The sequence below is a fragment of the Lycium ferocissimum genome, chromosome 7 (assembly GCF_029784015.1).
Source record: "Lycium ferocissimum isolate CSIRO_LF1 chromosome 7, AGI_CSIRO_Lferr_CH_V1, whole genome shotgun sequence".
Taxonomy (NCBI): Eukaryota; Viridiplantae; Streptophyta; class Magnoliopsida; order Solanales; family Solanaceae; genus Lycium; species Lycium ferocissimum.
In genome coordinates, this window is record NC_081348.1 from 27,028,239 (window position 1) to 27,047,365 (window position 19,127).

The 19,127-nt window shown below is 34.9% G+C and overlaps 2 protein-coding genes and 1 long non-coding RNA gene across 4 annotated transcripts; all 3 read left to right on the top strand.

Annotated features, from left to right (window-relative positions):
• Positions 1 to 760: 760 nt before the first annotated feature.
• On the top strand, positions 761 to 3,603 carry LOC132064092 (F-box protein At5g07670-like). 2 transcript variants are annotated; one of them, XM_059456970.1, is made up of 3 exons: positions 761 to 2,332; positions 2,952 to 3,048; positions 3,164 to 3,603. In XM_059456970.1, exons 1-3 carry the CDS (start codon positions 1,089 to 1,091, stop codon positions 3,233 to 3,235), a joined length of 1,413 nt encoding a protein of 470 aa, XP_059312953.1. In that variant the 5' UTR covers positions 761 to 1,088; the 3' UTR covers positions 3,236 to 3,603. The 2 variants fall into 2 exon arrangements, with proteins under 2 accessions (XP_059312953.1, XP_059312952.1); XM_059456969.1 differs by having other exon boundaries at positions 764 to 2,332; positions 2,952 to 3,603.
• Positions 3,604 to 12,933: 9,330 nt separating this feature from the next.
• On the top strand, positions 12,934 to 18,528 carry LOC132064093 (transcription factor UNE10). The gene is made up of 6 exons (XM_059456971.1): positions 12,934 to 13,349; positions 13,449 to 14,097; positions 14,646 to 14,756; positions 14,842 to 14,907; positions 17,372 to 17,743; positions 18,166 to 18,528. Exons 1-6 carry the CDS (start codon positions 13,249 to 13,251, stop codon positions 18,253 to 18,255), a joined length of 1,389 nt encoding a protein of 462 aa, XP_059312954.1. The 5' UTR covers positions 12,934 to 13,248; the 3' UTR covers positions 18,256 to 18,528.
• LOC132064094 (uncharacterized) lies at positions 14,914 to 16,130 on the top strand. The gene is made up of 2 exons (XR_009416499.1): positions 14,914 to 15,524; positions 15,597 to 16,130. It is a non-coding gene; the product is annotated as an uncharacterized LOC132064094 (long non-coding RNA).
• Positions 18,529 to 19,127: the final 599 nt, after the last annotated feature.

Genomic DNA, 19,127 nt, shown 5'->3' on the forward strand with positions numbered 1-19,127 from the left:
AGTGTTTGGGTAAAATAAAATTATCACAAACTTAAGAGCGCAGATTTCTGTGGGTTCAACTTTTCAGATTTTTTATATTAAAATTTATTGTGTTTTTAAGATTATAAGTTCATATTTATTACTTGTTAAAACTTAAAACTTTAGTGTATTCTTACACATAAACTTGTTCTTTATGTTAAAGTAATGGGTTCATATGGACCCAATACTGCGATGCCCTCTAAATATGCATAAATAAAGATAAATAAATAAATAAATAATACAAGTTCTATTTTGCCAAATACAAAAAACAAAAGGTTTGAGATTTGCTTTAAACACCAATAAAGCAAACCTTTTAGGTGCAAAATGAAAGTTTTATCAGCAAATAAGTTAAGAAATTCAGTTGAAAAGTCATTTTAAGCTTCGTTTTAGACACCCAATTTGCTATAAATATATGAAGAAATTTGCTAAAGCAACGTAGATGCAAACTTTCTTAGGTGCAAAACTGTAAATCTATTGATTGATTAAAGTAAACTTGATTATCCACAAGATTAGCATGATCATTACACTTTCTAGTTCATGGGACTCATGCACTTTTCTCTTCTTTAACTGAACTACTTTGCTAATAATAGGAAAATAAAAGGGGTCCCTCAGCAAAAGATTCCAAAATATGTAAGTTTCCTATTACTACCACCACTATTATTTACTTTAGTCTATTTAGATTTCCTATATGAAAGCAATCAATGTCCATGTGTTATGCATCAAGAACAACACCTCCTGCTTCCTTCCTCCATCACCTACGAATTAAACAAAGTCACGTCCTCCTAAACCCAGCTATCTCTGCACGTGGCACTCTCTCATTGGCTAAACCACCTCCCTACAACAAAACAAAAAAATAATACACACCGATAGATTGTGCGCCCCACAAATCTCATCTGCTGTGAACTCACTCTATTCCTTTCTTCCATCAGACTATACATACAGAACTTCCTGTATCTATAATACAGTACAATATTTACAGTCGTGCGTACAACAACACCACCTAGAAATGGTGAAGTTGAGCTGAACCTTGGAGATGTGCGAAAATCGAGGTAAAGATTACTGTCTACGTAATGCCTACGTCACCACCTGAAGAAAACCCTAGCCCAAACCCTAAATCATCATCGGCGGCGCCGCCGGTGAGGAAACGGCGGTTGAGCTTATCGGAGATATGGTATAACAAGGATTCACAAGCGTTGAAGCAATTAGTGCTTCAAATGCGAGCTCAATCATCGGTTTCAAATTCAACTACTCCACCTTCTGAATCCGAATTATCTGAAACCCTAACCCTAGACGACCCGGAACCGACCCGGTTCAGTTCCGGACCCGATTGTACGGCGTTGCTTTCTGATAAGTTGTTGCTGAATGTGCTTTCCAAGGTTGAAGAAAAGCAGCATGTTTCGAATTCGTTGGTTTGTAAGCGTTGGTGTAAGCTTAGTGGGAAGTTGGTTAGGTCTATTAAGTTGTTAGATTGGGAATTTTTGGAATCTGGGAGGCTTAGTTATAGGTTTCCTGGTTTAATTGACATTGACTTAAGTCGAGCGTGTGTCGAATCCAGGAGGAATTCGGGGATTGTGATGAGTCATAGGCTCGTTTCGCTGCATTTGGGTTCGGGTTTTATTGATGGAGGGTTTGTTAGGAAAGAGGGGTTTTTGAGGAAAGATGTGGTTGATGGAGGGGTTAAGGTTTTAGTCGAGGGTTGTGTTAATTTAAGGAGAATAGTATTGATGAATGCAAGTGAAGAGGGGTTGAGTTGTTTGGGCGAAAAGTGTGAAACTTTGCAGGAATTGGAATTGTATTTCATTGATGACTTTGCGTTGAAGGGGTTGTTTGGTTGTAGGAATTTGCAGATACTGAAATTGGTTGGTTGCATTGATGGATTGTATAATTCCATGGTTTCGGATATTGGGTTGACCATTTTAGCTCAAGGGTGTAAGCGTTTACTGAAGCTTGAGCTGGTCGGATGTGAGGGAAGTTATGATGGGATTAAAGCAATTGGACAGTGCTGTCAGATGTTAGAGGAATTGATACTTTGTGATCATAGGATGGATGGTGGGTGGTTGTCAGCTTTGTCATATTGTAGGAACTTGAAAACTTTGAAGCTTCAGTGTTGTAAGGTTTTAGATTCAAGTCCTGGCCCTGATGAGCACTTGGGTTCTTGTTCTACTCTCGAGGAGCTACATTTACAGCAGTGTCAATTACGGGATAAGCAAGGTGCGAGGGCGTTGTTTCTGGTTTGTAGGACTGTCCGTGAGCTTGTCTTAGGGGACTGTTGGGGATTAGACAACAGTATATTTGCTGCTGCAAGTGTTTGTCGGTATGAACACATTTTGTTTCTGTTTATGTATCGTATATGCCAGTACTATGTTTGTAACTTTAACAGTTGGGTTATGAATTTAAAATTGATGTATTATAGTGTTTATGAGAGTGTAGAAATGGAAAATTCGCTGAATGAAAAGAAAAATTTCATCTTTAACAATTGACTGAAAAACTTTTTAGCGAGAATTGCTCTGTTTGCAAACACACGAAGATACATGCCTATTCTTTAAAAGGATTTATATCCAGCCTTCAGAAGAGACTTCTATAGTCCTTTGATTATTAAAATTCTGTGTTATTAATCTCACAGAAAAGGAGGTCACTAATCAATGTTGACATGAGATAAATTATAATCATTAAGTGCACAAAGTGTTCTATAATCAGTTTGAGACGTTACATTTCTTTCTATATTATCTCTATTCATATTTGGCTGTTTTTATTTAAAGAAAAGAAATACCAACTGCAGTCAATTTCAGCTTTTACGGCTAATTTGATGCAGAACATTTCTCTTTTAAACAGAAGATTGCATCTAGCTTGTCAATGAACTCTATAAGTAGAACAATAACATAATAAATGTGCTGATACTTCCAAGATTAATGGAATTTATTTTTCTTCTCTAGGAGCTTGAGATTACTCTCTTTGGATGGATGCTCGTTGCTGACGACTGAAGGATTGGATTCAGTAGTTCAGTCATGGAAAGAGCTTGAAAGGCTAAAGGTAGTCGCATGTAACAATATAAAGGATAGTGAAATAACACCAGAACTAGCAACTTTATTTTCTGTTCTCAAAGAGCTAAAGTGGAGGCCAGATTCTCGGTCTTTTCTTTCATCAGGTCTTGAAGGGACTGGAATTGGGCAGAAAGGTGGAAGATCGTTGCGGAGGAAGTAAAGTGTGGACAAACTGATGCCGAGAAATTGATTCCTTTGTACACTTTGAGAGGTTTAGCCGTGCAAATATTGTGAAAATGCAAGTAATAACATTTAGCGGTTTTGGCATGTGTATTCCGTCAAAACTCCGAGGATGCTTTGGTAGATCTTTTGCTGGTTTATAACCAATCGACCAATTATCTTTAGGTTTAGAACACTAAATTTTTCTCAGTTTTGTACATGGGTTAGCCTTTCTGTACCAAATACAGTGTTAGCTCTAGCTTTGTGTTTTAGATATTCACTTACTTCTTGCACAACTGGAGGATAATGTGTACGAGATTCTTAAATCTGATAACTGTACCGAATTTTCTAGGAATAAAGAAGGGAGTCATACACATTCTTTTTACATTGTTCCAGTTCATGTTTCATGTGGCATTGCTATTTTGAACTTCTGCTGTACTTTTATCTTTCCTCTCATTAACGGAAGTTGGAATTCTTTCCGTCTAGGTGCTGGCTAGAGTATGCACTCTGATTTATTATCTCTACATGCAGGTGCTGGTTTGGATAGTCCCCCTTTTGTAAAGTTACCTTTACTTTCTAAACTTTGCATCCGACATGAATGATCTCACTATGAATCTTTGTATTTGTCAACCTTCTGATGAAGGCATATAGTATTGCTCATGTAATTTGCTAATATCTTCTAGAACTACTGAGACAATTTTGAAAATGGACCTTTGCAAGTTTTCTTATTTCTTCCTAAAATTTTCCAGTATATGAAATACACTAATGAAAATTGGGCCTTCTCAACTTCGAAATTATGCTGCAAAAGGAGGACAGCCAGAATTTTCCTACATTATACTTGACTCTGCCAAATCTCAGGCTGTGATGATCTGAACCTCATGATGAAGCTGTGGACGTGGGACATGAGTGGTATCACTCTGAGCAGGTACGTTAAGGCCGTGTCCTGTATATGATCTTCTGGCAAATGCCACAGGTTTCATTGTTTTTCTTTCCATCCGTTTTTTTGCTTCTCCCCAACTGTGATGATTCCCCACACTATAGTCCTATGAATAACAGAAAGAAAGGTAAAGTAGCCACAGTGTTTTCCTTTCCATCCGTTTTTTTGCTTCTCCCCAACTATGATGATTCCCCACACTATAGTCCTATGAATAACAGAAAGAAAGGTAAAGTAGCCACAGCATAATCTTGCAAGAAATACCACTGTAGTGATAGTTTCATACAGCGGCAGCTAAAAAGCTTCTTGCTCTTACCTTATTGGAGAAAAAAGGTATTGGAAGTGCATCTGAAGGCAATTTATGTATTTATTTCTTAAATTATCTCTCCAATGCATTAAATCCGCACGATAAGTTCTTTTGACAGAATTGCTTTTACGTGGAATGACTTCATGCCTTCCAATACTAGTTGTCCACTGAGGAACTGTTTGCCTTACCACTGTGCTGTAACATCTCGGTGCTGCAGGTCTTCTATCTCTTCCAGCAAGCATGAATTTGCAATATCATATGCAGATTCTTCATATGCAATGACAATGGTGATTTTGTAGTCTTCCTTATTAAAAAAATGGTGATTTTGTAGTCTTGCCAGGTCTCTTCTTTTCCTCCTTTCCAATATTTTTTTCTGTAATCAAGCAATAAAATTTCTGTTGTCACCTAAGAGGATCTCCAAGAAGAATAAGAGTCGGTATATTTTATGCCACGGCCTATATTTAGCTGGTACCTGGCCGAACTGAAGAGCTGTCCTTTTTGTTTCCAGTTATTTGCTTCCTCCACCGCCTCCACAGGTTTGGATGACTTCACGAAGGTTTTAGAAATTCAGCGCAGTTTATCCACGAAGGATTCTGCCTGCATTTAGGTGGTATGGTGGTTTCAATTAGGAATGAGTAAATGGTATCATCTGAAACTTGAGCAAATATATGATCATTGACTAAAATAAGAACTAGTTATACCATTTGAAAACCCCGGGCGTCAATCATCAGTGATACAGTGTGTTTGATGCTTTAGCAAATATGTGATCATTGACTAAAAATAAGCAGCTACTTCTATTACAGTAACTTTTTATTACTCTTGTACAAGAAGCATTATATATAGGTAGAATGAATCTATGTGAATTTGTAAAATATTGACTGAGAATGTTAAAATTTGCTGTTAGATAGCATTCTAGATATCGAAAAACCCGTTCTAGGGTGTGTTGCACATGTTGCTCAAGTGATTGTAAGATGTGTTGTAGAGCTGTACAACTTTGCTTAACATGAGTTCCAGCTATGTCTTGTGCTCTCCGTGAGTGTTATTGAAGCTGCTTTCTTCTTATTTAGTTGCAGGACATGAAAGCTAATAAGTTATCCAGCTTTAACTGAGAGTTGTTAGGTGGTTCTTCAATGCGAGCCACTAAGAAATGTTGAAATTTCCTATTGACTTCCTGAATTTTAATGAAGGATTTGGGGAGTCTAAGTAAGTCACTGTTTGAGATGCGCTTGCTGGTAGTTGGAGTTTCTTGCTTTGAGTACCCTGAGGCCCAACCAAGTTGGCTTCTATCTGTCGGAGCTAATTGAGCCTTTTGCTTTTTTATAAATAGCGATATCCTCTTCTTACCATAACATAGAATTTGCCTCTTAAGTTTTGCTATGCTTACATTGTAGAACAGTTCTCATCATGAGCTATATTTATGTCGTAGAACAGTTTTCATCATCTGTTATGTTTACATCGTAGAACAGTTGTCATGTTTCAACTGGGAAGAAGACGGGATCCAAGTGTATCATCTAGCAGCAGCTAGTTTTGCATCTTATAGTGTATTTTTACTATTCATTGGATCTACTGAAGTAGATGTATATCGGAAATTGATTCTTGCAATTGAAGTAGAATTAGATTTCCCAAGGTGACGGATATATTCGGTGAAAGATAATCTCGTCATTGGATTTGTAGGCTACTTGAAGGCAGGAAGCAAATTCAAGGATGTGAACTGAAATTTTCTTTTCTTAAATGGGCTTGCGCTTGTTGGTTATGCTATTTTCGCAAGTGAAATAGGGATGGAGCTATTATTTACATCTGTGATTGTTACATTACTCTTGGGCAGGGGTGTCAAATATGGCTCAAAAGATGATGCCCACCTAACCCGCTCAATTTTTTTGGGTTGGACTCAAGATAATTTCATGTTGGACTGATTTTTTCCTACCCAACACAGCCCATTTTAAAGTGATCTTTAACTTAGTCTAATTTTAGTCCGTTTTTAATATTTACTTAGATTTGGATTTATTGCTAGAAATTTACTTTACTTTTTTTTTTTTTTTTTTTTTTTATATACACTTTTCTTGTATCATGTATCTTATAAGTTTGTGGTGCTTTTGATAGGCGGAAAATATTTTTCACAAAAAATGCTTTTCTCAAAGAACATTCCACGAAAAACTCGCAAAAAATATTTTTCTAGAAAATAGACTCAAAAATATCGGGCCAAGTTGGGTGGGTCATGACCCAATCCATTTTTAGCCCATTTTAAGGGCAATTCGCATTATTTTGGGGTGGTTTTTAATTTTTGCCCAACAAATTTGTGGTATTTAATTTTTGCCGTTCGCCTAATACAATGAGGTTTAAGGTTCGAATCAACGCTTAGTCAAAAAAAAAAAAATCCGGAAGGCAGAGTTTTATAGCAAAGTTAGGCCTATTCGGGCAAAAGTTAGGCTTCAAGCATAGTTTTGCAAGCTAAAGTTAAGCCTCAGGCATAGTTTTGCAAGTCAAAGTTAAGCCTCAGGCATAGTTTGCCTTCAGGTATAAGGCCTAGCGAATCTAAATCTCTGCCTTGCGATTTATTTTAAATTTTTTTTGTCAGAGTGGGGATTCGAACCCAGAACACATAGGTTTTTAGACAAAGGCCAAAAACAAAAGATTTCAAATTTGAGGGCCAAAAATTAAAGACCAGTACTTTTGAAGGGCAATCCGCACAAAAAAAAAAATCAATTTCAATCCAAGTAACTTTTGGGTCAATGTTAGCACAATCTATTTATCACCTTAGCTCATTTTGATTGAGCCAATTTCAACTCAACCAGCCCGTTTGACACTCCAACTCTTAGGAACCATTTGGTAGACTATGTTTTGTTGCTTCATATATAAATTATTTTATGGATACGCAACAACGCTTGGGAGAATTTATGGGAGTAAATGAGGGGACACACTAATTTATTAGGATGAAACTATTTTTCTTGGAAAGTCAACTGCACTTTCAAATGTTCTTTATAGGAATTTTTACTCATTGTAGCTTCTTTTAAGACCTAATTATTAATATTAACTATCCTTTTATTTAATTATATTTAGTAGCTAATTAATTTTTCTAAATTACAAATGGTAGCTATATCAAAAAATACATACCCAAACACGTATATCTTTCTTTTTTCTCAATCACTTCTTTCATTTCATATTTTTCATTTCTCAAAAATCTTAAAAAATCTCTCTTCCTTCTCTCAACCACCACCACCGTGTGCGCACCACCACCGTGCGCCCGCGCCTCTCTGCTCCTCCGTCTCCTCCGTGCTCACCCCTCTCTCTCTCCGCCGCCCCTCTCTCTCTTCTCCGTCTCCCTCTGTGCTCACCCCTCTCTCTCTCTCTCTCTCTTTTCGCTCTGTATCCGGCCGTGTGCATTGTTGATGGCGGCGGTGATGGATTGATTTTGAGATGGTGGCGGAGAAGATGACGTAGAGGGGAGAGATTAGGGTTTTGTTGGTGATGGAAAGATTAGGGTTTTTTGGTGGTGATGGTGTCTCAGATTTGGGTTTTTGGTGGTGGTGGTGTCTCAGATTAGAATTTTGGTGGTGTTGGAGAGATTAGGGTTTTTTGGTGGTAGTAGTGTCTCAGATCTGGCCATGTGTATTTGTTAAAAGCCAAATACAAATACATTCAAAAATCTACATCTCACAAATACACTGTTTTTGAATGTATTTGTCTTTGTATTTTTGAGTGCATTTTTTAGTGTATTTTGTTAATAGCCAAACACATTATTTTTTTTAATGTATTTGTCATGTATTTGAATTTTTTGATCTTGTATCGAATGTATATGTTGAAATTCATTCAAATACACGAAAATTTGAATATATTTGGCTTCATAGTAGTTGGAATGTACACAATGTATTTGAAATACATCAAAAAAAGCCACTGAAATACATCAAAAAAAATCACTAAAATACATAAAAAAAAAAAAGACACGGAAATACATTATGGCAAAAAAAAAAAAATCACTGAAATACATAAAAAAAAAATCACTAAAATATATCAAAAAAATATATATTAATATCTAATTTAATAGCTCCACCATTAAAGGCTAAAATCAAGGATCATGTTTTTTTTTTTTTTTTACCTTATTCTCATGTAAATACACGCGAAAACATACACTATTTTGTCAAAATGTAGCTACAAATGGTAATATTTAAAAGGATAGGCTAGAATGGTAGGAAAATTACACATGATAAGGTGATCGTTGAAATTTTACCTTCTTTATATGGGGTTATGGAGGTTGCCTCAGTCTTGAGATTGATGCTCAAATCCGTTCTCATTCTCTATTCAACTTAGCCTGTCGAATCGCCGTGGGCTTCTATGTTTCTGTTCAACATGGAGCTATTAAATTTGTTCTAGGCCCACTTAGCTTGTTGGGCTCTACTCTGTCTCTTTTACGGGCAATTTGCTGGACTGTCCTTCGCTGGGGGTGGGGTGGTCTTTAATTTTTGGCCCTCAAATTGGTGGTCTTTAATTTTTGTCCTTCGTTAAAAAAAATTTGGTTTCGGGTTCGAACCTCCGGTCAGTCAATTTTTTTTTTAAAATTCGCAAGATAGAGTTTGGATTCGCAAGGCAGAGTTTTGCCTTTGGACCGAAGGTAAAATTCTGCCTTAAGCCAGAGTTTTGAGGCAAAATTCTGCCTTGCGAATCAAAACATCTTTCTAGAGAAAATTCTTTTTTTTTTTTTTCCATTTGAAGCTGGGGAACGGCTAGCCTCAAGATATTAGGCGAAGGACAAAAATTAAAGACCATCAATTTGAAGCACAAAAATTAAAGACCACCCCAAATGAAGGACAATCCGGGCAAAAATCTGCCATGGACTGTTCCTTAATATGGCAAAAATCTGCCTACTCTTCAACCCCCTTCTTTAGCTCTTCAAACCACTCTTATTTCCTTACAAAAAGAAAAAGAAAAAGAAAAAGAAGAATACAAGAAAAAACAAAAACCAAAAGAAAAAGGAAGTTCAAATTCACGAGTAAAATCCAATATCAGTTGACACGTGTGAACCAAGAAAGCGTGTGAGATATAGTATCAGATATCTCATCAATTGTGTAATGATTTCTTATGAAACTTATATTAATATTTTATTTAATGTTCTTAACTACCCATTGTTCGCTTCGTATTCTCACTAAAAGTTTAGATTCTTTATAAGATTGGATTTCAACAACTTTCCGTCATAGATACCCAACACTACTCGGTAGTATGCATTTCATCTAGCCATTCTGCGTTCCGTCTTTAGCCGATTTCGATTTTAAGTTATGCGTCCATTCGCCGACAACACAAAAACCATTATTTCTCAAGCTCAAAACGATAAGAAGGAAAATAGCACTTCTCACTTTCTCTGTTTTTCTTGTAAAGTCATATCTAATGGTAGAGTTAGGACTTTTCACCAAGAGAATAAATGTGTAGACAAAAATCTATCATATACACACAAAAACAATTTTAATATTATGTATAGCACACAAAGACAATTTTAATGTTATGTATATTGTATAGTATAATTAGCTCCGTTATTGATAACTTTGCGGCTTTGCCCTGCTATGAGTCGCGACTAGCGAGTAGAGGTGACGTGTGGATTGCCAATTTCTAGCGTGTCTGCATGAGCTTAGCTTCTTAGCATGCATTCGCACGTGTCTTTATCTTACGTCATCTGCTGCTCCCCACGTTCGAAAACATCTTGCTATCCCACCAGATATTTCCAACAACTAATATAGCCATCATTATTCGATTATTAATAATCACGTTATCTAACATGATTTGGCAAACACCGCAAGTATATATTTTTTCGTGGACAGCCTTCTGTTTCCATTTTCTTCATAAAAACTCGTCCAAAAATTAATGGTCGTCTGTGTTTTTACAATCAAATCTATGATTCCGATCCTTTGATTTTTAAAAGTCAAAAAGTTTGTGGTGTTTGGCGTATGGCAGCCAAAATTCCAATTTCAGGGTTGATTCATGGTTTTTGAAATTCTTTTTGGTCATTCTTCATTTTGATTAGGTCATTATATTATTTTTAAAACGGGATCTTGTTAGTACTGGTTGTTTGGATCTTATAATTAGAGCTTACCAACGAGAGTTGTCTTGGGTAATAATCTTTTTCATCCTTAACTATGGTCACTGCCGCACCATGTGAGATTTCTCTACATAAATCCGAATAGTTGGGCCCTAATACAAATTCCGGATAAGGTATGCGAAGCCATATAAAGGAAACTAGACAGGGCTTTTAAATTCATATTCTGTTTTATCTTTACTTTTGACTTCAAAAACAAATTTCGGAGCAAGTAAAGACATTAATTGATACTCTTTCTTTTCACTTTTAGCTACATCAATATGCTTACAAGGTTTTAGTGTAAGTAGTGACAGAGACGGAGAAAAAAATTTAAATTTGATGAATTTAACTTTAAGATTTTTAACACTAAATTTGTTGTGTCTGTAACATTATAAGTCAATCAAATATTTAGGTAAATTTGGTAAACGTTTGTATATAAATTTGTACCTCGTATCAAAAACATTAAATTAGAATGAACTCGTTGCTCAAAAGCTACTTCTACCGCCGATTAGTGATGATATCTTTAGAAAATGTATTACCAATCCTACAAGCGATCCATCAAAAATTCAAAACTGAGACCAAATTAAGACGAACCATGAATCATAGATTCTCTGATTTTTATTGTAATCCAGACAAGCCATGTATCATGGAATCTCTGTTGAGTTATATATCCTTCTATCGTCATTCCAATGTAAGGTACGTGTTACGTGTATATATGATGGCCATATGTAAAAGGGTACCGTATGCCAAAGAATTACTTTTGAGAGTTGACGATTCTCCTTGCTTTCAGAATATATATAGATTTCCAATCAGATAATGTGATCACATATATATAAAGTCCAAATTTATGCGATAAAATGGTGCAGCCATATAAATCCCTTTTATATCGTACGGTCTACTTAAAAGAATATAAAGAATATTTATATCGTACGGTCTACTTAAAAGAAAATTATATCGTGCTGGAAGAAATACGGATTTGAGATGAACGTCAATCTACCCCCAATACTATGGACTTGATCTTCAAGCCTCTTGGAGTATATGTAGCTCTATGAAATGTTAATTTGAGCATAGATAAATTTGGGATTTAAAGTCACCGGGTTTAGATCTAAAAATAGTGATATTATATGTTGTTGGAAATGTATTGATTCATTTCCTATTTTGGCTGATGAAGAACAGAGAAGAGGAAGATGTATATCTTCCCTCTCAGCTTTTACTAATTCATCGGCTGGCAGCCTTAGAGCTCTTCGATCAGACTGTGATGGATATAATCAAGTCCCTTCGGTTGTCATCAAAGATAGATAGGGGTCTTTCATTGGATTCTTTAGGCACATGCTTGAGTTAGTCAATTTTGTTATTGATTAGGGAAATAGTGCATAGACTGTATAGGAATATCTTATTCTTTCAGCTCAATACTTATATAAATACATTACAATACAATGAAGAAATACAGGGGAAAAAAAATTCGCAAATACATTTCTCCTTTCTATTGCAGCAAATACAGTGAATACACAATGAATGCTTTCTAGAGGGTAAACTCTTGATATTGATCAAGATTAGTAGTTAATATGTTAATTATAACTAGAAGCTTAAGAATCAAATAATCAATTGGAATACAGACTATCAAGTTTCATTTTCTTATTTGAATGTTAGAATTGATAATTAGACCTACAAAGACAAGATAAAGTTGAGGAGAATTTAACACATACTCCCTGCGTCCTAATTAATTTATACTCCATATACGATGATGCCTGCACAAAGTTTAAAATCAAACGACGATAATTATCTTCGAAAGTTATTTTGTGACAAAAAAGTTACTCAATTATTCACATTTCACCTACAAAGTTACTTAAACAACTCAGATAATATTTTTAGAAGATATTAATTGCTGACATGAAATATTTTTTTTTTTTTTTCGAAATTCTAACTGACACATGAATTAGGACAGAAAGAGATAATTTCTATACTTGTCAAAGTTAAACGATCAGATATCCTTGATTTTCATGTTCTTTTTCTTTTCTTTTTGATAATGTATAAATCTTCTATATCATTAGCGAGTATCTACTTATAACATGTCTACTTTTGAATCTTGAAAGATGGAATAAATTTGTAAACATATTACCGTTGAAAATATTTTAATGTCATACATATGACTTAAATCCGTCGAAGAATCATATAGTTTTGACATACGTGGCATACTTAGGTACGTCCACTTGTATGCAAGAGAGAATGTGAACAACACATAAGATAAAGTTGATGATAATTAGTTAAGGCATCTAATGATTGTATAACTTTTTTATGTGCTGTACTTCTCACTTTTCATCTAGCTAGCTAATTAAAATGCCCTCCGCCCACAAAAATGACTTTAAAAGATCCCCCTATACATATCTTCTTCCAATCAAAACTCTCTTTCCTTCTCTCATCCATGGACCCCTCTCTCTTTCAAATTCACTATACTCTTATCTCTATAAAATATGCATTAAATTATATACCAACTTCTCTTTCTTCTAGTTTTTCATGTCTTAAAAGTCTCCTTCGTCCTCACCCACATAATATATGTTAGAATATGACCAAAAGCTGTTGCCAACTGTCAACCCATTTAATTTTCTTATATCTGGCCTTAGTCCATCCATTATCTTCTCTCCAAGACCAAAATTATCATTGAAGCTCTTCAACACTTAAAAATAGAATATTGTTATTTCGTTAACTTGTCACCAAGAAGAACATCGTCAATATGAACCAGTGTGTACCGAGTTGGGATCTCGACGAGTCTCCCAATCCTCCAAAAAATCCTATTCAAACTCAATCCAATTCTTTAGCCGCTGATGTCCCCTCGTACGTGCTCTCTGTAACTCTTTCACAATATATTTTTTCATAAATTTGTGACTAATATAATATTTTGCATTTAACGACTTAAAATTCTGAATTCGACAGGTTGGATTATGAAGTAGCGGAGCTAACATGGGAAAATGGTCATTTAGCAATGCATGGATTAGGTCCTCCACGGGTCCCTAATAAGCCCATATCAAGCTACGGAGGCACCCTTGAATCCATAGTAAACCAAGCAACCCGACCTAACCCCCCTCATCACCACGGTAAACCCGTCGTAGACGGGAACAAACGCGGTGGTGATGAGGTGGTCCCTTGGTTCAACAACCACCACGCCACCGCCTACAGTCCTCCAGCTACCGCCTTAGTCACCACGACAAAGGATGCCTTAGTGCCATGTTCAAGAAACACCGACCACCACAGACGCTCCGTCCACATGCCGGGGCTTGACGGCTCCGCACACGTGGGGTCATGCAGTGGCGCAACCAACAGCAGAGACTGGATGGCGGCGCCACGCATGACAGTAGGCCCCACTCAACATGAGTGGAGCAGCCGTGCCGATATGAGTGTAAGTGGAAGTGCAACTTGTGGAGGAGATAGCCGCCAATTGACGGTTGACACGTTTGATAGAGAATTGGGTACAACTATGTTCACTTCTACATCTATGGGGTCACCGGGAAACACCAGTTCTGACAAGCAGTGCACTAATAGGACGGGGGATGACCATGATTCCGTTTGTCACAGCAGACCTCAGGTAAAAATATATACTCCTACTAACTTCTTTTCGTGCATAATTTCATTGTGTGATTCTGCATGTGTCTTTATGGATAATTTCATTGTACGGTTTATCAAGTTGGGACCATTTTATTTAAAATATTAAACTATTAAAAATACAGATTTTTATTTATTTAATTAAGTCTTCAACATGTTTCATGTGCAACCTTGATTCTTTTTCATGGCCATACGCATGAAAATTCTATCTGCTCTACTTTCATGTTAAGTGTGTGATCATCTTATCTATAACTTCTAAGCTGTTAGAGAGAGGATAAACTATTTATTTAATTATGTCTTCAATAATATTAACTTTAAAAATAATCTACAAATTTAGAAACTATAATCGTATATATTTTTATCAATAAGAATATTTAGAAGTTATTTTTGACATTTTAGTAAAATATAAAATTGTTAAATAGGGTCACATATATAAAATGAAATGCATATTTTCTAGTTGAGATGTGACTGTTCTTTCTTAGAGTTATATAAAAATTTAATAGTTGTGATTATTTATTTATTAACCGACAGAGGGAGGCAGGTGATCATGAGGAGGATGAGAATGACAAAAAAGGGTCTAAAAACTCTTCATCTTCCACAAAGAGGAAGAGGGCAGCTGCCATCCATAACCAGTCTGAACGAGTAAGAATCTCTCTATTTAATTTGTCCTTTTTGCTACAAAACAAATACTTATGATATTTTGAGTGATTATGGTTTCTATATATAGAAAAGAAGAGACAAGATTAATCAAAGGATGAAGACACTGCAAAAGTTGGTTCCAAATTCGAGTAAGGTAATGGAATTTAGAGCTTATTATCTTTTCACGTATGCTATTCCCTCTTTTTGATTTAATAGAATATTCTATTGTAGATAGAATTTCATTCTCATCTAAATTTAGGAGTACATGATTTATAAGTACTCCCTCCGTCTCAAAATATTTGTCGTCCTTTCTAAAAATACCTGTCTCAAAATATTTATCGTTTCATTTAACTAAGATAGATTAAGTAGCTTTTTCCTATTTTACCCTTATATTAATTAGCAATATTTAGGAGATTCTCATCGTTGATGGAGTAACATTTATTGAGGAGAGATTACATGATAAAATATGTTAAGGGTAAAAAAGTCAAAATACTACCCTTATAAATGCTTTCTTAATGAGCGTGCAAATGAAAAATGATAACAAATATTTTGAGACGGTGGGAGTATTGTTTAAGTTGGATTCTTCGGAGCTTTAAATTTCGGCTTTCGGGATCATAGTCATTCACGATTGCCTCTTGCATGACAAAACACATAAAAAAGGAAAACGTAAGAATCTTTCAATCCCGTTCTAATATTATTGTTAGAGTATATAATATAAATATTGTATATTATTGGCAAAGGCGGATTCATGATTGGAACTTTATAAATTTTGTATTCAGAATTCTACCACTTCTCGTCTAATTTACTTATTTTAAATCGATATTTTATAAATTTTGTATTCAGAATTCTACCACTTCTCGTCTAATTTACTTATTTTAAATCGATATTTTGTACTTGTTTAGTGGAAACTTTAGCACAAGTAAATGACCTAAACCAAAATTATTGAGTTCACATGAATACTTAGCTCCTTTACTAAATCTGACCATTATTATTCTTAGCTTAATAAGCTTGTCGAAATTAAGAATAATATCGAGACAAATGAATGTAGTTTTCTGCATGTCGTTCTTCATCCCTGTTATAAATAGCCCTAACTAGCTTTGGAGCCCTTGGCACATCCTTTTGGCATGTTTTCTCCACTTTACTTCTTAACCAATTATCATAATTATTTACTATATATCTTTCTTGTGTTGTTAGAATATTAAAAAGTATTACTACTATACTACTATGTTCTTAAATAAAAGTAAGCCTTATCTAGTTTTTTCTGTAATTAAAATGAGACAATTTCTTACAGGAATTTGCATATATGGTATGCAACACGATTTTTTCAGTAGTATCAATGGTACGGCTGAAATGTCTTAATTTTACCCCTTAAGGGAAGGGGGGGCGGGGAGGGTGGAGGAATTCAAAGCAACCAAAAAAACACAGCCACTTTAATGAAAGTATCAGTGAAGATCGGCTATAGCCTATAAGAGAGCAGCTTTAAGAAAGAAAACAAAAAGGTACAAGTACAACAGTAGAGGGTTTTAATGAGTGTGAATAATAGGACTTGGAGACAATTTAGCTGGAAGTGGTCCTAAACTTTTTGAAAGGGCATTAAATATGAAAGTGAATATCTGGGAAAGATCTAAGTCCACATATAGACTTGGTGAAGGAGACAAATCGACAAAGGTTTGTTGGTTGAGAAGACAATCTTGTTCGACCACATAAATTTGAGGTAGGACATTAAACAAAAAAACTCTCTTTGTGGTTGTCTTGGTTCAATCACTTATAATGAGCTTTCTACATTAATATTCCTTTTTTCCCGACTCGATGTTTAGTATTCGTTTTGGAACCTGATTAATTCATATTCCCTTAGCGTATGGTATATTAAAAGGAAAAGCGCTACTTATCAACGTTTTTTCAGTCCTAGAATTCGAACTTGAGACCTCTAAGTAAGGATGGAAGAATCATATCCATCACACTACAATTTTTTATCATCCTCTTTTCAAACTATGCGTATAGGACCATCTTTAGCGCTGAAAACTTTTATTAAAAAAAAATTGGGAAAAGAAAAACAACCAAAACCAAACAATGTGTCCTTCAAATGTACATATGCCTGCACTATAGTTGGGGTGGACATGAGCATAATGAATCACAACCAATGTCCGTGTATCTGATTGTGTTATTTCTCTATGGTTTTGTATTTGTAAATCTCTTAGTAATCATTTTCATACTTGTCATTTACTCTAATGTTTGGTAGCTAGGAAAGAGAATTTGTGCCGCAATTAAAGGGTGCAGCGGAATAGTTGAAATTTTTCCAATCCTAATTAAAGGATTCGAGTTTAAGCATTGAGAATGAATTTTTTCGATAGAAAACATTTTTTCCTCTTAATAGGTTGATCTGTGTATAAAGTACAGATTCGGCAAAACCTATTAACTTTGGTTTACATGTTGTATATTTGTTGAGGAATTCACCGAATATTTATATAGTATATGATAAACTTTAGAATCACAAAACTTCAAATTCAGAATCAATAAATTTCAAATCGTGGATCAGCCTCTGGCTAACATGGTCGATTGCGGATAACTGATAATTAAACAGAAAAAATGTCATATGAACCTCCATTTTTATGATGCAGACAGACAAAGCATCAATGCTTGATGAGGTTATAGAATATTTGAAGCAACTACAAGCTCAAGTTCATATGGTGAGCAGGATGAACATGTCACCAGCCATGATGTTACCTTTGGCAATGCAACAACAGTTACAAATGTCTATGATGGGAATGGGTATGGGTATGGGCATGGGCATGGGAGTTGCCGGAGTTCTGGATATCAACCGCCCCAATATCGCCGGACTTCCGCCCTTTCTCCACCCTACAGCCGCCACCGCCGCCTTCATGCAGCCCATGACCTCCTGGGACAGCTCTAGTGCCACTGCTGCCCCTGCTGCTGCTGCTGCTGGTGTTATCCCTGATCCTTTAACTGCCTTACTCGCTTGCCAATCACAGGTAAAGAGTTTAACTTTTATATACTGACGATTTATGAAATTTTTACCTTTCAAGTTACTTAAAAATCATGACAATTTTATTATAAATAGTATAGTAGATTCTAACCCTCAGAATTTAAATGTGTAATATATTCAATGCAAGAACTTAAAGATTGAACATATCAAATTAAAATTCGGAATATCGCTACAAGTACCTACCTATACTAAATAGAGTTAGTAATCTGCAAAATAATGCAAATAACCATCTATAACATATTAAACTAAATTGATATTTCAAACCCTCACACTCTGTTTTGGATGTAGAGAGGTCAGAAAAAATTGGGACTGAAAATAGTGATTAATTAATATTTCTGTTTAATTAAATTCTTTTGCTTATAAGTTATAAGAATGGATTGTAAAAAAATTGGTATTCTAAATTTGCAGCCAATGACCATGGATGCCTATAGTAAGATGGCAGCATTCTACCAGCAATTTCAACAGCCACCTGCTGCCTCTGGCCCTAAACTTAATTGATATAATATAGTTGTCAATTTTGTGTAGTTTTTAGACTTTTCTTGATTAATCTTTACAAGATTATTGCTGGAGAAGTATGTAAATTGAGATTTTTTTTTTTTCATTTTTTTCTTCACATTTTCTTCAGTAGGTGTTTAGAGGTTTGAGAATTTGTATCTTTATTCTGTACTCCATTTGCTAGTCAACGACTCAACGGGATGGTGAGTGTAAGCAATTATGTATACTTGATTACGTACAACTTTTAAATGGAAGTGTCTTTTCCATGCACGGATATTAATTTTCTTTTTCTAGTCTAGATGCCTCCAATGAGCAAGTGGCTTCTTACTTTTTCTCTTTTTGAAAAGTGAGAAAAACAATATTCTCATTTAGGGCCTGTTTGGAAAGCCACCTGGTAATTGGAATTGGTGTAATTACTACCCTAGTAATTACACAGCCTAGTAATTACACAGTAGTGTAATTACAACGACCTGTTTGTTTGTCATAACGTAATTACAGTGTAATTACAAGCGTCTTTGTTTGGTTGCACAAGTGTAATTACACGATCAGTTTAATTTAAAAATAAAATTTAATTATAAAAAAATTAAAATTAATATTTAAAAAATATTGCCTTTATAAATGATATTAAATTAGTTATTTAATAACACATTGTTTCTTGAAAATATATTAATTAATAATCATATATTTGTAACTAATATTGTAACAAAAATAATTGATATATATATTTCAAATTAATATTTAATTTTAATTAATTATAAAACTTAAAAGACTTTTTTGTGAGAACGTCATGGATTGGATGTTTGACAAAAAAATAATATTAATAAATATAATGCCATAACATTATTCAAATGTTTGACACAAAAAATCCATCAAAT

What these genes read in the sequence shown, in the direction of transcription:
- LOC132064092 (XM_059456969.1), top strand. Translation starts at nt 1,089, where the DNA reads ATGCCTACGTCACCACCTGAAGAAAACCCTAGCCCAAACCCTAAATCA. An exon ending in GCTGCTGCAAGTGTTTGTCG is followed by an intron (nt 2,333 to 2,951) that starts GTATGAACACAT and finishes TTTCTTCTCTAG; the next exon opens with GAGCTTGAGATTACTCTCTT.
- LOC132064093 (XM_059456971.1), top strand. Translation starts at nt 13,249, where the DNA reads ATGAACCAGTGTGTACCGAGTTGGGATCTCGACGAGTCTCCCAATCCT. An exon ending in TTTGTCACAGCAGACCTCAG is followed by an intron (nt 14,098 to 14,645) that starts GTAAAAATATAT and finishes ATTAACCGACAG; the next exon opens with AGGGAGGCAGGTGATCATGA. An exon ending in TGGTTCCAAATTCGAGTAAG is followed by an intron (nt 14,908 to 17,371) that starts GTAATGGAATTT and finishes TTTATGATGCAG; the next exon opens with ACAGACAAAGCATCAATGCT.